Raw genomic sequence first — 17,016 nt, 5'->3', positions numbered from 1 at the left:
ATAGTACGCTCTGTTGAAAGGATCGTACTAGAGATTCTGTTTATAAACAAATCCACATCAAGATGGTGAATTAAATAGTGTATACAACAGCCATGTCAGAACTTGGTGCCACCGAGCTGCCCTTTACTGGAGTTCTCACCATCACCATCTCTCGCCACACTGATTACAGCTCAACAGCCAACAGCCTGATTTTAGGCTTCAGAACAGAGACTGCTTTATCATCTCCTTGCAGCAACGGCTGTCCCATGCAAAGGCAGATACTCTCTGAACGCCACGTGTCCCAGTCTAAGACGTACCTTTGTTGGTCAGTTGTTCACTGGTAATATCATTTTCCTTAGGGAAGTGCAGACCATAAACTCTTCTCATGAAGAACCCAGGTCTACCTGCACAGACCTTATCCACATGAGAGTGCTTGCTTTGCAGGTTAGTGGTCCTATGGCCACAGATGCTGAACAAACAGATACAACAAGATACAACAGAACAAACAGATGTCTGTTTGTTTTCACTAACAACAGACAAAGTAATGCAAACATCACATGAAATCCACACGAGATGAGATGTATTTCGGTGCGCAGAGGGAGGAAGAGAATCTCAAAGACTTGATCCTATTCCCCTGCTCTACCAACTCAAAACTTTACACAGAACATTCAAAAACCCTTTGGTGTTTCTAAATTTTACAGAATTCCATTTATGAGGGAAAAGCTGCTCTGAAAAGATATTTTAGGGAGATGCTGTAGCATGTCCGGAGTTAACATCCACACCACGCAGTGGGAAATCTGATGCAATCAGAGACCTTTGCTAAGAAAAATATCTGTAAGAGTACAGAGGAGTGTACTCTCCTTGCTCTCTTGTAAGAAAAGCATCGGTGACAGTGAGCTGAGAGGTGTTGTGGCTCTTTTAAATCAGTTTGAGCTTTGTAGCAGGAAAGACTTTTAAAATAATGATAACTTGCTATTAGTGTCAAAACTGTTATTAACATTAATTTGCCCGATCACTGTTAGTTAGATGTTGCTTTTAATGTTGACAGTAAAAGTACAGGAATCATTACGGGTGTGGTAGATTCCTAGATCTGTAATTTGAATTCCATTAATATGCTGTTATTATTTCTCAAATAGTTATTATAATACACTTTATGCTAGCATCAATTTTCCACAAGTAAGGGGCACGTAACCCACAAAAAATAGCAGCTTCTGAAAAAGGTCAAAATGTCAGTTTTCAAAATGAGAATTTGGATGCAATTCATTTATAATTTTGCTCACCTGTATGCATTTTTTGAGAGAGAATCACAGAGGTGACAGAAACAGTGACAAATAATGTGGCATAAAACTTGTTCTGGCTTGAGAGTTTCCCAGCATGTCCTCGCATGCAGCCCCTAATGGCAGACACGGAGCTCCACAGAAGCAGGAAACAGTGGGCCTAATTTCACCTCATTTCAGAGAACTGCAAGCAGAAGAGCTGCATTTCAGATTAGATTAGCAGAAAGCAAAGCATACCGCATACGACTTCTGCATGGCTCTTCCTCTTAGTGGGACGAACTGCCCCTTCAGAGGGCCAGTATCACCTTGCTGCATGGGCAGAGGCAGTCAGCCCTGCAGGCACCCACAGAGGAGGTTTGGGTGAATCAGGCAGGTTGCAGCTAGAGCCTTGACCTTGAAAGTCTGCAGAAAAATCAATAGCTTGAAAGCATTACTCCTCTGTAATGGCTTGCTGTTGCCTGTTCTCTAAGACAAAGGAGTATCAACATGTAGGCGTTGTAATTTCTTTTGCCAGCCTCTCATAACACGTAGCTATCAACACAGATCCCACCCTTAAGCAGCATGAATGCCTCTACGAGGTACAACAGTCAGAATATATGGGTGTCACCATGGATGAGCAGGGCTGGGGGAAGAGGAGTTAGCCCGGAGTTAGGCGTAACACTGCCATCTCCTCCTGCACCTGGCCATAGTTTTAGCTGCCAGCCCAGAGCTTCAGGCACTTGTGTGTGAGCACATCAGGCTGTTCAATCACCAAGCGTTTTGCTGAAGCAGGGATGAGGAAAACATCCCAGGGTTCAGCTGAGGGCCTTAGCAGGAAGGTGAAATTCTCCTTTCCAGCCCAGGGGTGCAGTCAAATGCCTGCTGCCAAGTGGGATAGGTAGAGCCACATGCACACTACGTTTGCAGGTGATAGTTTATTAAGAGGAACTGTTGGCTTACAGAGGGATCTTGACAAATCAGACACGTGGTTGGCCATTACCAACCACATGAAACTTAACAACAGTAAGTTGCAGATTCTGCAGCTGGGATGGGGCAGCTCTGGACATACATACAAACTGGGGGGATGAGAGGCAGGAGAGCAGTGCTGCAGAAAGCGATCTAGGGGTGCTGGCTGATGGCAAGCTGTCACGGTGTTATCCGTGACAGTGACCCAAGGGAAACCGAGAAGGGAGAGAGAAAGGGAAAGGAGAAAAACAAAACTGCACGGTCAGTGGCCGCACGGCTGCCCGAGCAGAGCTGCGCTCCGGGGGAAGGGGGAAACAGCGGGAAGAGATGGGTCTACAAAAAAACTACGGCACGATCTGAGAAGGAACGGTAACTTTACTAAATCTAATAAAATTGAACAATTGAGAGAGATAAAATTTCCAAACCAAAAGCTGTGAGCTTAGGTTAGGGAGGAACTGCAGGGGAAGCACACGTGCTGAACCTCCACGGCAGCCGAGAGAGAGCGGCCTGGCATCCGGTGCGGAGCTCCGCCCCTCTGCTGCTCCCAGCAGCATTAACTCCTTCACTGCTGCGTGATGCTCTGATGTGGAATACCGGCATCAACACCACAACACAAGTGGAATTCGCGCCAGCACTGTGCCCTGGCAGCCAGCGGGGCCAGCAGTACCCAGGGGTACACCAGGCCCAGCACTGCCACTGGGTGAGGCTGGTTGTCCTGCTCTGCTTTGTGCTGTGCAGCTCCACCTTGAGCACTGGGGGCAGTGTCATGCTCCGTAATTTGAGCTCATAAAGCTATTAAAGAGCATCTAAAGGAGTTCATAAGTTCATAAGTTCATAAGGTTGGAAAGGACCTATAAGATCATCTAGTCCCAACCATCCTCCTATCACTATCTCTACCCAACTACTAAATTAAGTCCTTTAGCACCTCATCTAAACGCTTCTTGAACAGCGCTAGGGATGGTGCCTCAACCACCTCCCTAGGCAGGCCATTCCAGTGCCTGACCACTCTTTCAGGAGGGACCAGCAGACATGGGAAGGGGAGAAGGAACAAAAGGTAACCTGAAGTTAAGAAAGCCTGTAGACTCCAGCAGCTCAAGCAGCATGCCCTGAACCCAGAACGTATCTCTGCACAAGTATTTGGCTGTCAGACCCAAATGACAACTTAACTTTGCTCGGGATGGCTTTTCCATTCCAGCTAAGCATCACCTATGAGCTGACTCCTGGCACTCCAAGCAACGCTGAGAGTTCTTGCTCCCTGTTTCCAAGAGGAGAAGTGAGCCACTCTGAGTATTCAACATGAAGCTGAAAGCAGCTGCGCAGCACAAGCCCTATCACCTGCAACAGAGTCACAGAGCCTTACTGCAAGGCCACAGCAGCACTAAGAATCAGCATTTGCCTTATTGTAACAGCTCATTTGCCTGAGAATTCAGTCTGTTCCATCCCACCAGCTATAGCAGGTTCTCACTCAGCTTTACCAAGCAAACAATAAAGCCCGAAGCAGAATGTACAGGCTGCACGTGTTTCTCTTTTAACAGATGTCTGAATTCTGACATTTCCACCCCTGCCCCAGATTAAGGGTTTGGGTTGCACACACTCCAGGTGCCAGGAGAAGCACTTGACAGCATTGGGCAGGCGTTGGGCTGCCGCCCTTGAGAAGGGAACAAGGAAAACAGCCTGTGCTAGCTGAGCAGGGGGCAGGTGGCTGTGCAGCACACCAAGAGGAAGAGGTGCTGGGAACAAGGGGCACCTGGAGGTCAGGCAGGGGACTGGCTTTGTGAGACAGCACGACTTTCACATCTAAAAATGAGCCTGAGCTCTCTCCCCAGGTTAACTCAGGATGGTACACAATTTTCTCGTATCAAGGCTGTCCTTTCTAAAAGGAAAATCCTGTCATGTCAAAAAACAGCTTACTGCAAGCACAGCTTGAGAGGTTAAGTACACATGGGACGAAGGGGCTGTGCTTCACAGCAGAAGTCCATCCTGTGTTAAGCCCAGGTGAAGAATCACACAGAGCAGCCGCTCTTGCCCACAGACCATTCCCGTCTTGGTGTCTTACTCAGAGCACCTTCTCACTTTATTTTTGCAGAAGCAGATGTTCCAGGAACGAAGCGGCCGAATGCTCCAGGCTTTCTCTCCGCGCCAGAGCCCAACCAGCAGCCCTACACGAGGCCGCTCGCCATCCCGCTCGCCATCCCCACCATGGGTCTTCAACAAAGCCTCCCCGCCCTCTTCTCCTAAAGCTGCCTCTGCCTCCCTCAGCAGCATGAGCGAGGGAGACGAGGATGAAAAGTAAAATACAGATATATTTTGTAACCATGAGACAGAAGAACAAGCTCTGGACTCGACCGCTGGATGGGGAGAAGAGTGAGGAACATCTGGGGTATCTCTGACAGCAGGGAACGTGCTCTGGGAGATGTTGGAAACGGACTGGAGCACAGCAAGGGAGATCTCAGGAAGAGCGTATCCCATCCCCGCTCCCTCGCAGTGCCGAGGCCACACGGGCAGCATTTGCCTGGTGTGGTGCCTGGGACTGGCAGAAGAGCATCCGCCTGCGAGTGAGCTCCTGTCCACGTGCTGCTGCTTCCTGCTGCTGGGGGCCTGTGCTGAGCAGGGCAGGCAGGAGCCACAGTTCTCCACAGTCTTGACCCAGCCTGTGGGCACGCAGCTGTGGCTAGTGGATGGAGAAACTGGATCCTGCTAACCCCGAGCTCTTCCAGCACAAGAAGGAAGGGTGTTGCTGCAGCAAACATATTCAGAAATGGGAAATGAACCTTCTTTTTGAATGAAATCCACCCCAGACCTTGAATCATGCCAGCAAAATGGAGAGCTGTCCACCTGAGCGGATGGAAATTCATTTGATCCATTTGAGCTGCTGAATGCTGCTTATTGACCAAGCCTCTGTTCAGGGCATTTGTAAAGATTCCAGCTGTACACACACCCTGAGCTGTACACACATCTTTCTCCATGTTCCTAGTGCCTGAACAGCTATGTCACAACCTCTGTTCCCTAGGTTTGCACTTTGGAGACGAGAAAGTAAGTGAAGACCACCCAAGCTGGAATTTCTTACAGGGGGAAATAACTGGTCTGAGGACCAGCATTGTCTGTTGGTGAACGGTAATAACATATGTGGAGTCCTATGACCCAGGAACAGACCGACCTCTCCAGGAAGCCCTGCTGCTCCCAGACATCTCCCTGTGGCAAGCCCAGCAGTGCTGCTGTCCTCATGTGCTACTTATCTAGCTCAAAGAAATTTCGCATGAAACTCTGAACCAAGTGTGCTGTCCCTGCATGGGGGGCTGGGGCCATTCCTCTACTCTAATATGGAGAAGAGGCTGGAAAAAAGAATGGAAGCCTTTGAAGTGGGCTTAGACACTGAGATAGCCTTTCTCTTGCCGTGACATACTTACACCCCCAAGCAGAACTACAGAAGTAGCACTAAGGAAGCTTTTTCATCTCCATGGTGCACACTCTGATTGCCCCCACCTTGGCAAATAACCTGACCTGCCTTCCTCCTGGCTCTACCCTGCAGCCCCTCTGCTGGCACTTATCCCCTGGCACTGGGACAGGCTGCCCAGGGAGGCGGTGGAGTCACCGTGGAGATGTGGCACTGGGGGGACACGGTTAGTGGGCTTGGGGGTGGGTCAGTGGTTGGACTGGATGATCTTAGCAGTCTTTTTCCAGACTTAATGATTCTATGATGATGCGTCTTGGGCAGTGCTTTGCCAGACAACCCTGACTACCACAAGACCCAGTAACTGTCTCAAGGCATGCATTGCCTTCTGGAGCCCAGCTGGCTCCTCCACCACAGAGCTGCAAGAAGAGGTAAGCAGGGAGCAGGATGAATGCCGCTTTCTTGAGGAAGTGCATGAGGAGAGCCACAGCGAGCTCAGCTGCACGCCCGGTGGGATAATGCAATCAAGACCTTTCTCAGCCTTAGGCAACCCGTTACTGTAATTTCATACCTGGGATGCACTCATTAGTTTTGCTGATCCTTTGCAAGTTTAAGTCTTCCCATCACAGACCACTCCTCCACCACGGGAACTGTCCACTCGCTACTGGTGCTGTTCATATTACGAGCCATGTCCAAACACAATGGAGGTGGGCAGGTTTTTCTTGTTCTTGAGTTTCACTGTTTTAATATCATAACTCTCCCTAATTCAGCAGCCCTCGGTCAGTGGTTGGGGTGGAAGACAGCATCAAGGACGCGTAGGTGGGGCTGGAGAGAAACTCACCAGAGTGACCTCTACCTGGCAGAAGCTCTTTCTTGGTCCCAGGTGGCGACCCATCGACAAAGCCATATCCTGTACCAGGCGTAGGACATCAATAAGCTGAAGCCTTTCCCCTGCTGGTACAGACACCAATATCCATAATGCTATCTCCAGCAAACCAGAACCTCATTGTCTTTGGACACGCAGACAGCAATTCTGCACTTCTGAGTCATGGTTGGCTTTTATTTTTCATGACTGTTGCTTTAATTCAGTCCTATTTATTGGCCAAGCTCCACATGAAAAATAAACAGTGTACAACAGATTTTTGCCTCTCACCTTCATTTTACAGCACGTTGGGGCGCATCAACACAACTCCTGGCACAACCCCACCGACTGCACAGCACTTGTCACCTCCATCCTTTGTACCCCCATTTACACCCCACAGACTCCCCCTGAGCAGCCTCTCCGACCTGCCCAACACCTGTCTGCTGCTCTCAGGAGCCCCTCTCACATCGTTCCCCAGCAGCAGCCGTGGTGCTCTGTGTGCCAGGACAGCTCACGGGTGCACCAGGTGCCTGCAGAGCTGCAACAACAAGAGTGAGCCACAGAGAGCAGTGCCCGACACTGCCCTGTGGACGTGGCTCTTGTCCTGCAGCTCGCTCAGACCCTGCACATTCTGCCTCCTTAACTCCCTGCAGAAAAGATGAAAGGGAAATAATTACTGACACAGCAGCAGCTGCAGAAATTCCTGTTTGTTACTTTGTTTTCCTCTGGCAGTTCTGCCTCAGGCAGAGAGCAGCTGAAGGAGCTGAAGATGTTAGGCCTTCCCAACTCTGACACTGAATTACAGAGTTAAGTCCAAACTTCAAAGTTGCTCTGCACAGCAGAGGAAGGGTTGAAAGACCCCCGCCAAAACAACCCCTGGCAACATGAGCTCTGTTGCTGAAGATGGATTTGTGACACATGGGAGACAGAAGACATCCCCAGAGGAAGGTTTCCACCGAACGTTCATATGAGTTCAGATAAATCGGGCAGAAGCCTCAGAAATATGAAGCTGCAGAAATTATTTTCCACAGTACACGACAGAGAGCTCCTGTTCCAGCCCTCGTGTAGCACCTCGAGGACTCGCTTTCTCACCTAAGCGTGAAATACCATAGTGTGAGCTCAGTCACGTAAGGTTATTCAACTCACAGTACTCAAGGAAGATAAGCATTTTAAAACAGGGTTATAACGTGCGTTAACCATCGTTTCTAAACGCTGCAGGGACTGAATTGTTGAAAGAATTCTCCTAAGCTGCACCCAGCAGGAATACTGGGGAAGATAACCTGCTATCCCCGTGTGTAAGCATACGAGGGCAGGAACACTCAAAGGAAATGTCCCATCCATTGGTAAAATAAAATAGAGTTCTTGTCAGGAAACCAAGAAATTCAAGAAGCAGCAATAAGAGGAAGAGGCAATCCATAGCACTGAACACTGTAGCGAATGTCTCACTCCAGAGAAATAATAGAGGTGCCTGAGGCTGCAGGCCTGGCACTCCCTGGCACTGGCATCAATCTATCACACCTTTCAGTTACTCAGTACATGACCCAATCTTGATCAGTAGACTTGATCACTGAGGGTTGCAAAGCCGAGAGGAAGGCCCCCCACAGAACAAAGTGCCCAGCAGAGGAGCCACAACAGCCACACTAGACTTGCAGTGAAGTCCAGATGTACTTACCATGCACATGGTACCCAGATCCTTGCTTCTACTCCTTTGCTTTCCAATTCCAACATCTGTTCTGCTTATGAACCTGTGTTCCCTCCAAAATAAAGATCATCTGGAGAACGTTCAACTCTTTTTAAGTATTATTTCACATTTTCAAGTGGTCATGTTCTCAGACACCAAATACCCCCCATTTATAAATGACTGCAATTCAGCATCCTTGATTTACAACCACTTCTGGATTCCTTTACAGAAATGAAGAAGGAGAACGTGGGGTCCCACTACAGCCATACCATTTGGGGCAGTTGTTCTGAACAGTGCTTTCTCAGAAAGAGGCCCAAAGCTTGTCTTGCCTCCATGTTCTAAGAGAGGAGCAATGAATGCTTGCTAAGGAGAGAGTGCAATAGAAGTTACTCAATTTTCTGAGCTCCGACCACAAAACAAGAGGAAAAACTTAAGTTTCATCCCAAACTAGTTTAGGGTACACATTCCTACCTGCAACCCCTCCCCTTCCCCTATCCTGCACTCCCAAGCTGTAGAACTTGAGAAGCCTGTCTGTATGGGAAAAGACAAATAAAACAATAAAATATAAGTAAAACAAATACGCGCAAAAGCAACTGACAGGCAGTAATTTCTGGTTTAGAAATCTGGTCACTGCAGCACCTCCCACACAGTGGTGTGTGCACCGCCATCGTTCTGCAGGGAGATGCACCTTCAGATTCACGATTTGCAAGAAAAATCTTACATTTCAGATGAGTGCTCCGAGGAAGCGTCCATTTTATTTTTGTAAATATTTTGATGCGGGGTTCTTGGAAGAGCAGCAAAACCAAGAACTGCAGTTCAGCTGTATCAGCACGTGATTCTGTCCTTTTCCAAACCTAAAACGTATACCACAAGAATCACTGACATGGTGAAGCTGTAGAAAGAAAATTAGAGTTTCCTTTGGAAATAATCATTCAAAGCCAAGATGGGATTTCACGGGAACAAAAAAGACAGCGTTTCTGACTTGCAGGCAAGACTTTAAGCTCCCAGCTCTGAGTGCCCACCAGTGGGCTGAGGCTCACCCTGTGCTGTCCAACCATGAGAACAGCTGCACAGCGTGCGACTCTGAATCAGTCCCTTAAAAGATGTCATCGTGTTTTTATGTATTTTTATTTGTCATCAATGGGGAAAAAAAAAAGGAAAGTAAGAGTATACACAAATTATATACATGGGTATCAGACTAGAAACAATTCTAACGCAAATTACAGAAGACTCAAAATCAGATCGAAAACATCAAGTAATCTCATGAAGAAAGAGCTTCCCACTCTTCCAGTGGAAGTTCAGTTGACACCAACGCTGCTAGCTCGGAGGAACACCAACATGCAACCTCATGGGTGCTGGGTGTGCTACATGAGCTGGCACTGCAGGAATTCTGCCCGTAACAGATGCCGAGAATGAATTCAATGGATTCCCACTGTCAGATGCCCACATCAGAGGCCAGCACAACTGGCACAAGTTCAGCACGTTGCTAGCAGCTCAGCAGAGAAGGCAAGCGCGAAACCACCAGCAGGTTTTGGGTAAGGACAGCTCCTGCTGAAGTGCCAGAGCACCGCCAGCAAACCCGCCCTGCCACTGCCTGTCAGCGTGGTCTGCAGACACAGTGCGTGAACTTCACAGGATTGTCAGCCTGGCACCTCTCAGATGTATTCAGTTCAAAGGAAGAATGTCAATAATGAATTTAGCAAGAGTTTGACAACGTTGAATTACCACACACACACCAATCCTATCAGAACAAGTCTCTACACTTAAGAAACAAGTTCTCTTTGTCAACTTATGAGATCTTTTAAGGCAACTTAAAAATGCAATTAGAGTATGTGAACTTTAAATTTTCTCATTTGTTTTCAATTAGAAAGGTACTTTAGTTACACAATTCTTCATTGCTTCACATTAATGCCAACGGCAGATCCTGAGAACAGATTCACCAAAGCGGGATTACTCTGACAAGCTGCTACATGTGCAAGTGTTGGCAAGTGAGCCATGAAGTCACTACACAATCGATGCCTGTGTTCCTCACCTCTGAGCTCAGTAATACACCCTTCTGTCATGTGCCGTCACATTCTCTTAAGTTCTGCAAAGACACATGTAGATATACTGACTCATGATGGCAAGAAGATGAAGAGCCACTGGGAACCACAGCACCTGTACAGCAACCAAGGGAACATGCAACCTAATTGGACACCTCACAGTCAGACATGGATATTGTAAGGAGATTAACGGCAATGAGAAACATTTAGTTTGTTTTCTACAGAATGGCTTGTATCACCTAAGATCACTTAGCACTTGGCAGCATCAAACATGTACGGATCTAGAAACGCTTACTAAAGGAGAGGAGAAGTGTTTGCTGTATGAATGAGGTCAAGGTTTCACGCAAAACAGTCTGCCTCGAGGCAAACAGAGGACTGCACTACACTCCAAGATGGCCAACCTATTTACTTAGTGAACTAAGTGAACAGCAGATCGAGCAAAGCAAGCGTTCCACATGCCACTGAGGAGGAAGGAAATCACATTACCCAGTTGCAGCATTGAGTGTACTTTACATAGCCAAGAAATGGCTCAAGTTTTCCAAGAACAACAGAATTAACACCATATTCTTCATGCACGTCCCAAGGGACCTGCCCTAAACGTGGCCCATGATGTGGCACAAACTGCAGCAGGACAACCACTTATGCCATCACAGCTAAGTTCAGAGACAGACTGCACCTCAGTGTTGTAAAGGAAACCAATTCTTTTACAAACCAATTCCAGGATCTTACTTGTCAAATGCAAACTCCTACAGAGACACCTTGTTAGCCTCAAAACAAACAGAGAACAGAGATACGTAGGTAATTTGGAGAGGCTTCAGTATCTTTTAACATTCAGCTAGACGGGGCATTATTACTGTATGTTAAAGACATACACCAGAAAAAGAGGAAGTGGAGGAAAAAGCTCAACAGTCAGTGACAGTATGGCATACAGAAGTTGGTTGTAAATTCTCAGGGACGATCAAGCAGGACACATCTCTTGCTCAGTTTGTTTCTGTTAAGCACTAAATATAAGAAATACACGGTATCTTCACTGAAAACATTTTCCTATTTACTGTGCCCCGTAACCCAAGACGAACAGGTTGCAGCAGCATTAGCACACATCTGAACTCCATTAAAAAAGATGTACTTTGATATCATCAGAAAACTAAGTTTGCAACTAACTGTCCCAAAATATTAAAATACATGGTTCTAACAGATGCTAACTAAAGGTAGCAGCTAGTGAAAAGAAGAACAGGACGCGCAGTTCAGCTAGCCATAGTGAGAACCTACCCGCCCTCATTTTTCAGGAACACCAACTGAACAGCTCCTCACAGCCTGCTGCTGCTGTTCCCTAAGAAACAAACATTTTCAGACTAACACTCCTGCACAGGAGAGTGGCAGTAGGACAAGTGAAGACCAACCTACGGTGCACCTGAGAGCTGCAGAACTGCAGATTGCACGAGCTGCTGTGTCAAGGTCAGAGAGGAATAAAGCTGTTTCTCACGTATATTCACCCCGATGCTCAAGGGCAAACTTTGGAAAAGGGAAAGAGCACAAGGGTTTTCTAATTCTGTGCTCTGAACAGTTCGTACGTGCTCAGGTTCCTAGAAGTAGTTACCACATCCGGGGGACTTAAGCTTTCAAGTACTAGAGCTCTTTAGTCCTCAACATCAACGAGTGGCTTTTGAGAAGAAAAGAGACTATCAAAATACAATCCTCCCTGGTGTTTTCACTTTCATTCAGAGTCACTTCATGAAACCAAAGTTCAGTGTTTGCATCCTTACTCTTCTTCCTGTTCCTTCTCCTCTCCATTTAATAGGGGGCCAAATTTCCTGCTACAAAATATGATTTCTAAGAAAAGCTCAGTTTCAGCTTTGTATCCCTTGGAATGTTTTCAGTCATATTCTAGGAAAAAATGACCACACGTAACTGGGAAAACACTAATTTTTTCACAAATGTCTATTTTTAAGTAAGCCCTCTTCCGTGATTAGTGGAAAAACACACATAAATTGAAACAAATTCAAGAGGCAGAAGTTAACTGGTTCCGTTTCAGTTGGTACAGCTTCCACCTGAAACCTCAGAGTACTGCACTGATTTTGCTACATGGCTGTATCACTCCAATTTCAGTCTGCCTTTCTGCAGCCGTGCCTACACTCACAGGAAGTTATTGCTCTGGGGACCACACGAGCTGCACACTCACTGTGCCTGCAAAGGTTTCCCAGCAAGCATTGCAGAAGGCCTGGGGACAGACAGCCCCGCTGGAGCGCTCCATCTCCCCGCCCGCTGGCAGAGAGGCTCGCAAGGGCTCTGCCTCAGCCAGCACAGGCAGCTCCAGCTGACACTGTTGTTTGGGCCTCTGAAACGAGTTGCAGCCCTCAGAAGACACATTCAAGATCGTGATAAAGCAACCTGGCAATCCAGCGTGGCTTAACTATACAGTGCAGAGATGCTTGCAATAACCCAAGCCCTGCAAATTCACGCCACCATTCGTGTACAAATTCTTGAACTGACTGCGACAGCGGGAGTTTGTAAGGCAGGGACTCTGACTTTTCAGAAACGAGTCTACACGTAATTATTGCTCAAAGCGCTCTACTATCCTCTGATGGAGAGTGCTATGCAAGTGCTAAGTACTATCATTAAGTTAAACTAAGGGTACTCTTTAAAAAAATATCTAGGAATCTCTCAGCATTTCCCTGCTTACCTAACAGGCCACTCCTCTACAAAAGGAAATGAGATACTGGGAGGACACGGTCAGTTCCCCCAGAATGTCAGGAAACAAGTTTCAGTTTTCCATGCTAAAATCTGTAATGTCTTTCAAAAACGTATCAAAGCATCTAGAAGAAACTGACGGTGTGGAGTTGCTTACAACTCACCTATTTTATTCCCGTGGCTATTTTATCAGCAGAACTTCTGAACCTCACAGACTCTTCTGAAAAGCCACAGCAGCAGAAATGGTATTTTGGCAGAGACCTGGAGCAGTTTCCTAACGCTCAGTAGTAACCCTTACGAGAAATGTGAGGAGATGTCACTTTGCTTTTTCCTCTTTTAACTTTTTTTCCCTTTCAAATCGGGTGCCACCTGCATTCTGCCCTTCCCATTTCTGTGATAATTCCAGTTTCATTTATTTAAATCAACGACGCTTTCCAAAAGCTGGCGTACAACATCTTTATATACACTACAAATTCAGATTACCAGACTATTGTCAGACACTGAATATATAAATAACTTTGCAAACTATTTACAGGTCTTAAGCTAATCAGGTTCCAAGCAACCAACACTCTTAAGGCAAATTTATGTGTATGACTGGCTGTCTGGCATTTCAGGTTTCTCCCCCTCCCCCCAGAGATGCCTGGAATGCCAGGCAATAAACACAAAATTTAATTACCTCCTGCTTTCACAACAATAGGACTTTTTTGTATGGAGAGATGATCTACCTACTTACAATCTTTCATGTAAACGGGGAAAAAATGTTTAAAAATGCTTTTGTGTTTCTGTGTCAAGAAAATCATTCAGGTGCCTACCAAAAAGTGGAATTCCCAATGTCTTACACCAACATCATTTCTGTATGCACTGGACAAATGGTTTGGGGGATTTGGGAAAAGCATTGTTTTAAAGCTGTACAACCCTTTTTAGAACTACACATTTATAAGCTCATCAGGTAGAAGATCTGGAGGGCTCAAAGGGATTTTCCATAAGAGATGACACCACAACATAAAACGCAGCAAAAGGTGGAAGCATACGCTTAACTAGACTAAAATTTCTCTCTCACACCACATTGCTGTGCAGGATGCTATTCACCATTTAAAGGGATTCTGCACGATTTGTTAACCCTTAGTGGAATAAAAATTGGCACTTTAAATAGTATCTTTTGTTACAACAGTGTATACTTAAGTGCAATCCCTTTTGTCAACGCATGACTGAAGCAACCAAGCATATTCTGGTGAAACAGGCAGGATTCGCATCACAAACATGCTTAGTGCCTCCTGTAAGTCCCGGTCATCACTTTGTTCTTACTATTTTTAATGCCCCAATTAGGTCTTTGTTTGGAAGTAATTAGCTACTGTGGTTTGGAGGATTTTGGAACAAAGCAGAGACTTTATACTGAATGCAGAGGTCATCTCCAGCAGAGACAAAAGGTGGCAAGTTATCGATTAGCTTTGTATTTAGAAGCATCCCTTGGTTCACTGCTAGGATTGCTCCAGTCATCTGCTTCAGGTGTGGTCTTGTAGTGCCGCCACGCTGACTTATTAAAAACAGGAAGTCTTTCAAATGATTCACTTGAAAGGGCCTATGGAAAAACAGAAACAATGGTAAGATACCAGCTGAAGGTACCGAAAGCAAGATGACACTCTGGGGGTTGTTCTAGTACAGAAGTTGTAACTGTGGAAGTACCTCAATTATCAGAGCTTTACACATCACAACACTATTCTGAAAATACTTTGGCTCTGACCAATCATTCCTAAGCTACTATATGATAGTAAAAGTGACAAGAAAATACAACTTTAAAAGATTTCCCGTCTTTTCAGGGAGTGGTGTTTAAAAAGACAGCAAGAGAAAAAAGTTTTGGTCAGATACATTTTAGGCTGATGAACAAGTGTTACTTAAACAATGAACTCAGAATCTGTCAGCACAGTTCTAGAAATAGGTTCATCCACGTGTCTTTTCTTCCCTGAGAAACGCCATACTTTTTTCCTCTATGGACACTTGCTTGGATTAAACTCATTACGAACGGAAGTTTGTAAATAAAGTTCATTGCACAGAAGGGCACCTCCCTGCTATAAGTTACGGAGTTGCACTGCATTGCAAGTTTATGGGGTTAGTAAGTTAAGGGTCAAATTCATACCTTCAAATAAATTACAGCATCTGATCCAACACCTTCCATTGAGTAGAGTTTTAGGTCACCTTGGAAGTACCTAGCATACAGACGAGAAATTGGCAAACCGTAGCCAAACCCAGCCTACACAAACAAGAAAAAGAAAGAAGGAAAGTTAAATAAATAAAATAAATAAGTGCTACAGATCATGGCAATTTATGAAACAGAAGATACCTAATGATCAGATTTGCCTCTGCTTACTCTTCAAGCTTTCCTATATTCCTCAATCTGCACTATAAGCATGGATTCAACACACAGAGAATTCTTTTTCTCCTAGACAGTTGTTTGTTTTTTCTTTTAAGTACAGAAAAAGAAGAAAACAAAGAAACAGAAAGAAGCCTTTGTTAGGACCACCTTGTCCACTTTCAAGGCCAGGTTGAAAACCACCGGCAGCTGATCTGGTGGGTAGCAGCCCTGCACACAGCAGTGGGGTTGGAATTAGTTAGGCTTTGAAGTCCTTTCCAACCTGAGCTACTCTGTGATTTCCTATTTTCTCAAGGAGGTAGGTAGGTGTAATACAGTACACGTGCCTCCAATCGTTAAAGCAAACTGGTAACTGTCTATAGCTTCCTTACTGTGATTACCATTCTTTCTTCAATAATACCAGATTTTTGACAGATGCCACATTACAACAGAGATCAGAAGACTACTGCAGAGAAAACAAACTTCATTAACAACACACAAAGCAACAGAAGGCAAATAATTCTTGGTATTGTTTACCCCTCTAGCAAGAAGTCACCATTACACAACACTAACTGATCTACTGAGAATGGAGGCCCTGCGTAGATGATGCTATTTGTCAAAGCACAACAGACTTAACTAACCACAAATCTAAAGTTTGAACCTGTGATATTCATAATCTCAACCACAAGCAAGTCAACAATTGGCATCTATTCCAACCCACTCACAGAATCACAGAATGGCAGCGGTTGGAAGGGACCTCTAGAGATTGCGTAGTCCAACTCACATCAGAATAAGAAGAATTTGACACTGAAGATTCAGAAAACTAACGAACTCAATCCACTGTGCTACCTATATACAAGCAACCTCAAAAACACTGAGCGAAGGGAGAGCTTAGATAAGAGTAAATTATTTTTGTTGAACCGATGCAATACTAGGCATGTAATAACGGAATACCATGTCCTGAATTTTGAAAACAGAGCCCCAGAATGACAATAAAAAAAGAAGACCAAGCAGCATGAACTCTTGAGCACTATATACAGGTACTATATAGTATCGCTTTATTATAAATCCCTTGGGGGAGAGGGGTGAGCATTAAAGAGCTGTGTATTACAGTATCCGCTGTAAATTCTCCTGTTCTCATCATCTCTAGAACAACTTTAGTCCACTCTGTGTTTGTACAGAAGTGTAAATTTAGTGATCTTCAGTGGTTTACAGAGTTGCTCACACTGGTGATTAACAGTGTGCCATTTCTGTTTCTCTTTTTGCTAGCATAAAGATGCCTCCTTCTCCTCGCAGTGCTTGTTCATAGTCATTAGTTATTTCCACAATTAGAACAGCTGCTTAGATGCACTTTTCCAAACAAAAGAGCACTTCAAAACAATCCTCAAAGACTCCCATTACAGGGACTGGCATCGCTTTCTTGCAACCCATTTCAAGACCAGATGCATCTCTTTGCTGATTGCTAAAAACAAGTTCCAAAAAAGGTATAAAAGCTTGCTTGCATCTTTTCTAGAGACAGTGTGGTACGTTACTGAAATCCAGAAACAGAAGAATGAATGGCAGGCTGCGGGCAGTACACAGCCCCAGCTAGGGTAAAGGGCAGCACTCTGATTCTGAAAACATACTACACTTTCAGGACTATACCTCCTTAAAACCCACGTCCAACTTCTGTTTGCTTCCTGCTCCTTCCAGGAAGGTCTCTACACTCCGTAGCAGTCTGCCTAACTGTGCCATACTTCCCTCTTCCAAAAAATCTTCTGCCAATTTTTTTCTCTATGCTGTCTTCAGGTTATTTTCCAAAACT

The 17,016-nt window shown here is 45.5% G+C and overlaps 2 protein-coding genes across 3 annotated transcripts in view; one reads left to right on the top strand and one right to left on the bottom strand.

The window, feature by feature from the left end:
- Positions 1-4,697, top strand: part of PCYT1B (phosphate cytidylyltransferase 1B, choline) — a 29,656-nt gene extending 24,959 nt beyond the window's left edge. For both annotated transcript variants that reach the window (XM_065741501.1, XM_065741500.1), the window contains exon 8: positions 4,288-4,697. In XM_065741501.1, coding sequence (XP_065597573.1) covers positions 4,288-4,494 — 207 coding nt within the window. In that variant the 3' untranslated portion in view covers positions 4,495-4,697. The remainder of the gene's footprint in view (positions 1-4,287) is intronic.
- Positions 4,698-11,808: 7,111 nt separating this feature from the next.
- The window catches only part of PDK3 (pyruvate dehydrogenase kinase 3), a 49,427-nt gene continuing 44,219 nt past the window's right edge, over positions 11,809-17,016 (bottom strand). Inside the window, exons 10-11 of the mRNA XM_065741499.1 lie at positions 15,000-15,113; positions 11,809-14,444 (exon numbers count right to left, since the gene is read on the bottom strand). Coding sequence (XP_065597571.1) covers positions 14,301-14,444; positions 15,000-15,113 — 258 coding nt within the window. The 3' untranslated portion in view covers positions 11,809-14,300. The remainder of the gene's footprint in view (positions 14,445-14,999; positions 15,114-17,016) is intronic.

Source organism: Cyrtonyx montezumae, unplaced genomic scaffold (assembly GCF_038088225.1).
Source record: "Cyrtonyx montezumae isolate F1298 unplaced genomic scaffold, pur_monq_1.0 scaffold_3, whole genome shotgun sequence".
In the NCBI taxonomy this organism is placed as follows: domain Eukaryota; kingdom Metazoa; phylum Chordata; class Aves; order Galliformes; family Odontophoridae; genus Cyrtonyx; species Cyrtonyx montezumae.
Note: the sequence above shows the minus strand (reverse complement) of the source record. Positions and strands in the feature narration are given on the sequence as shown.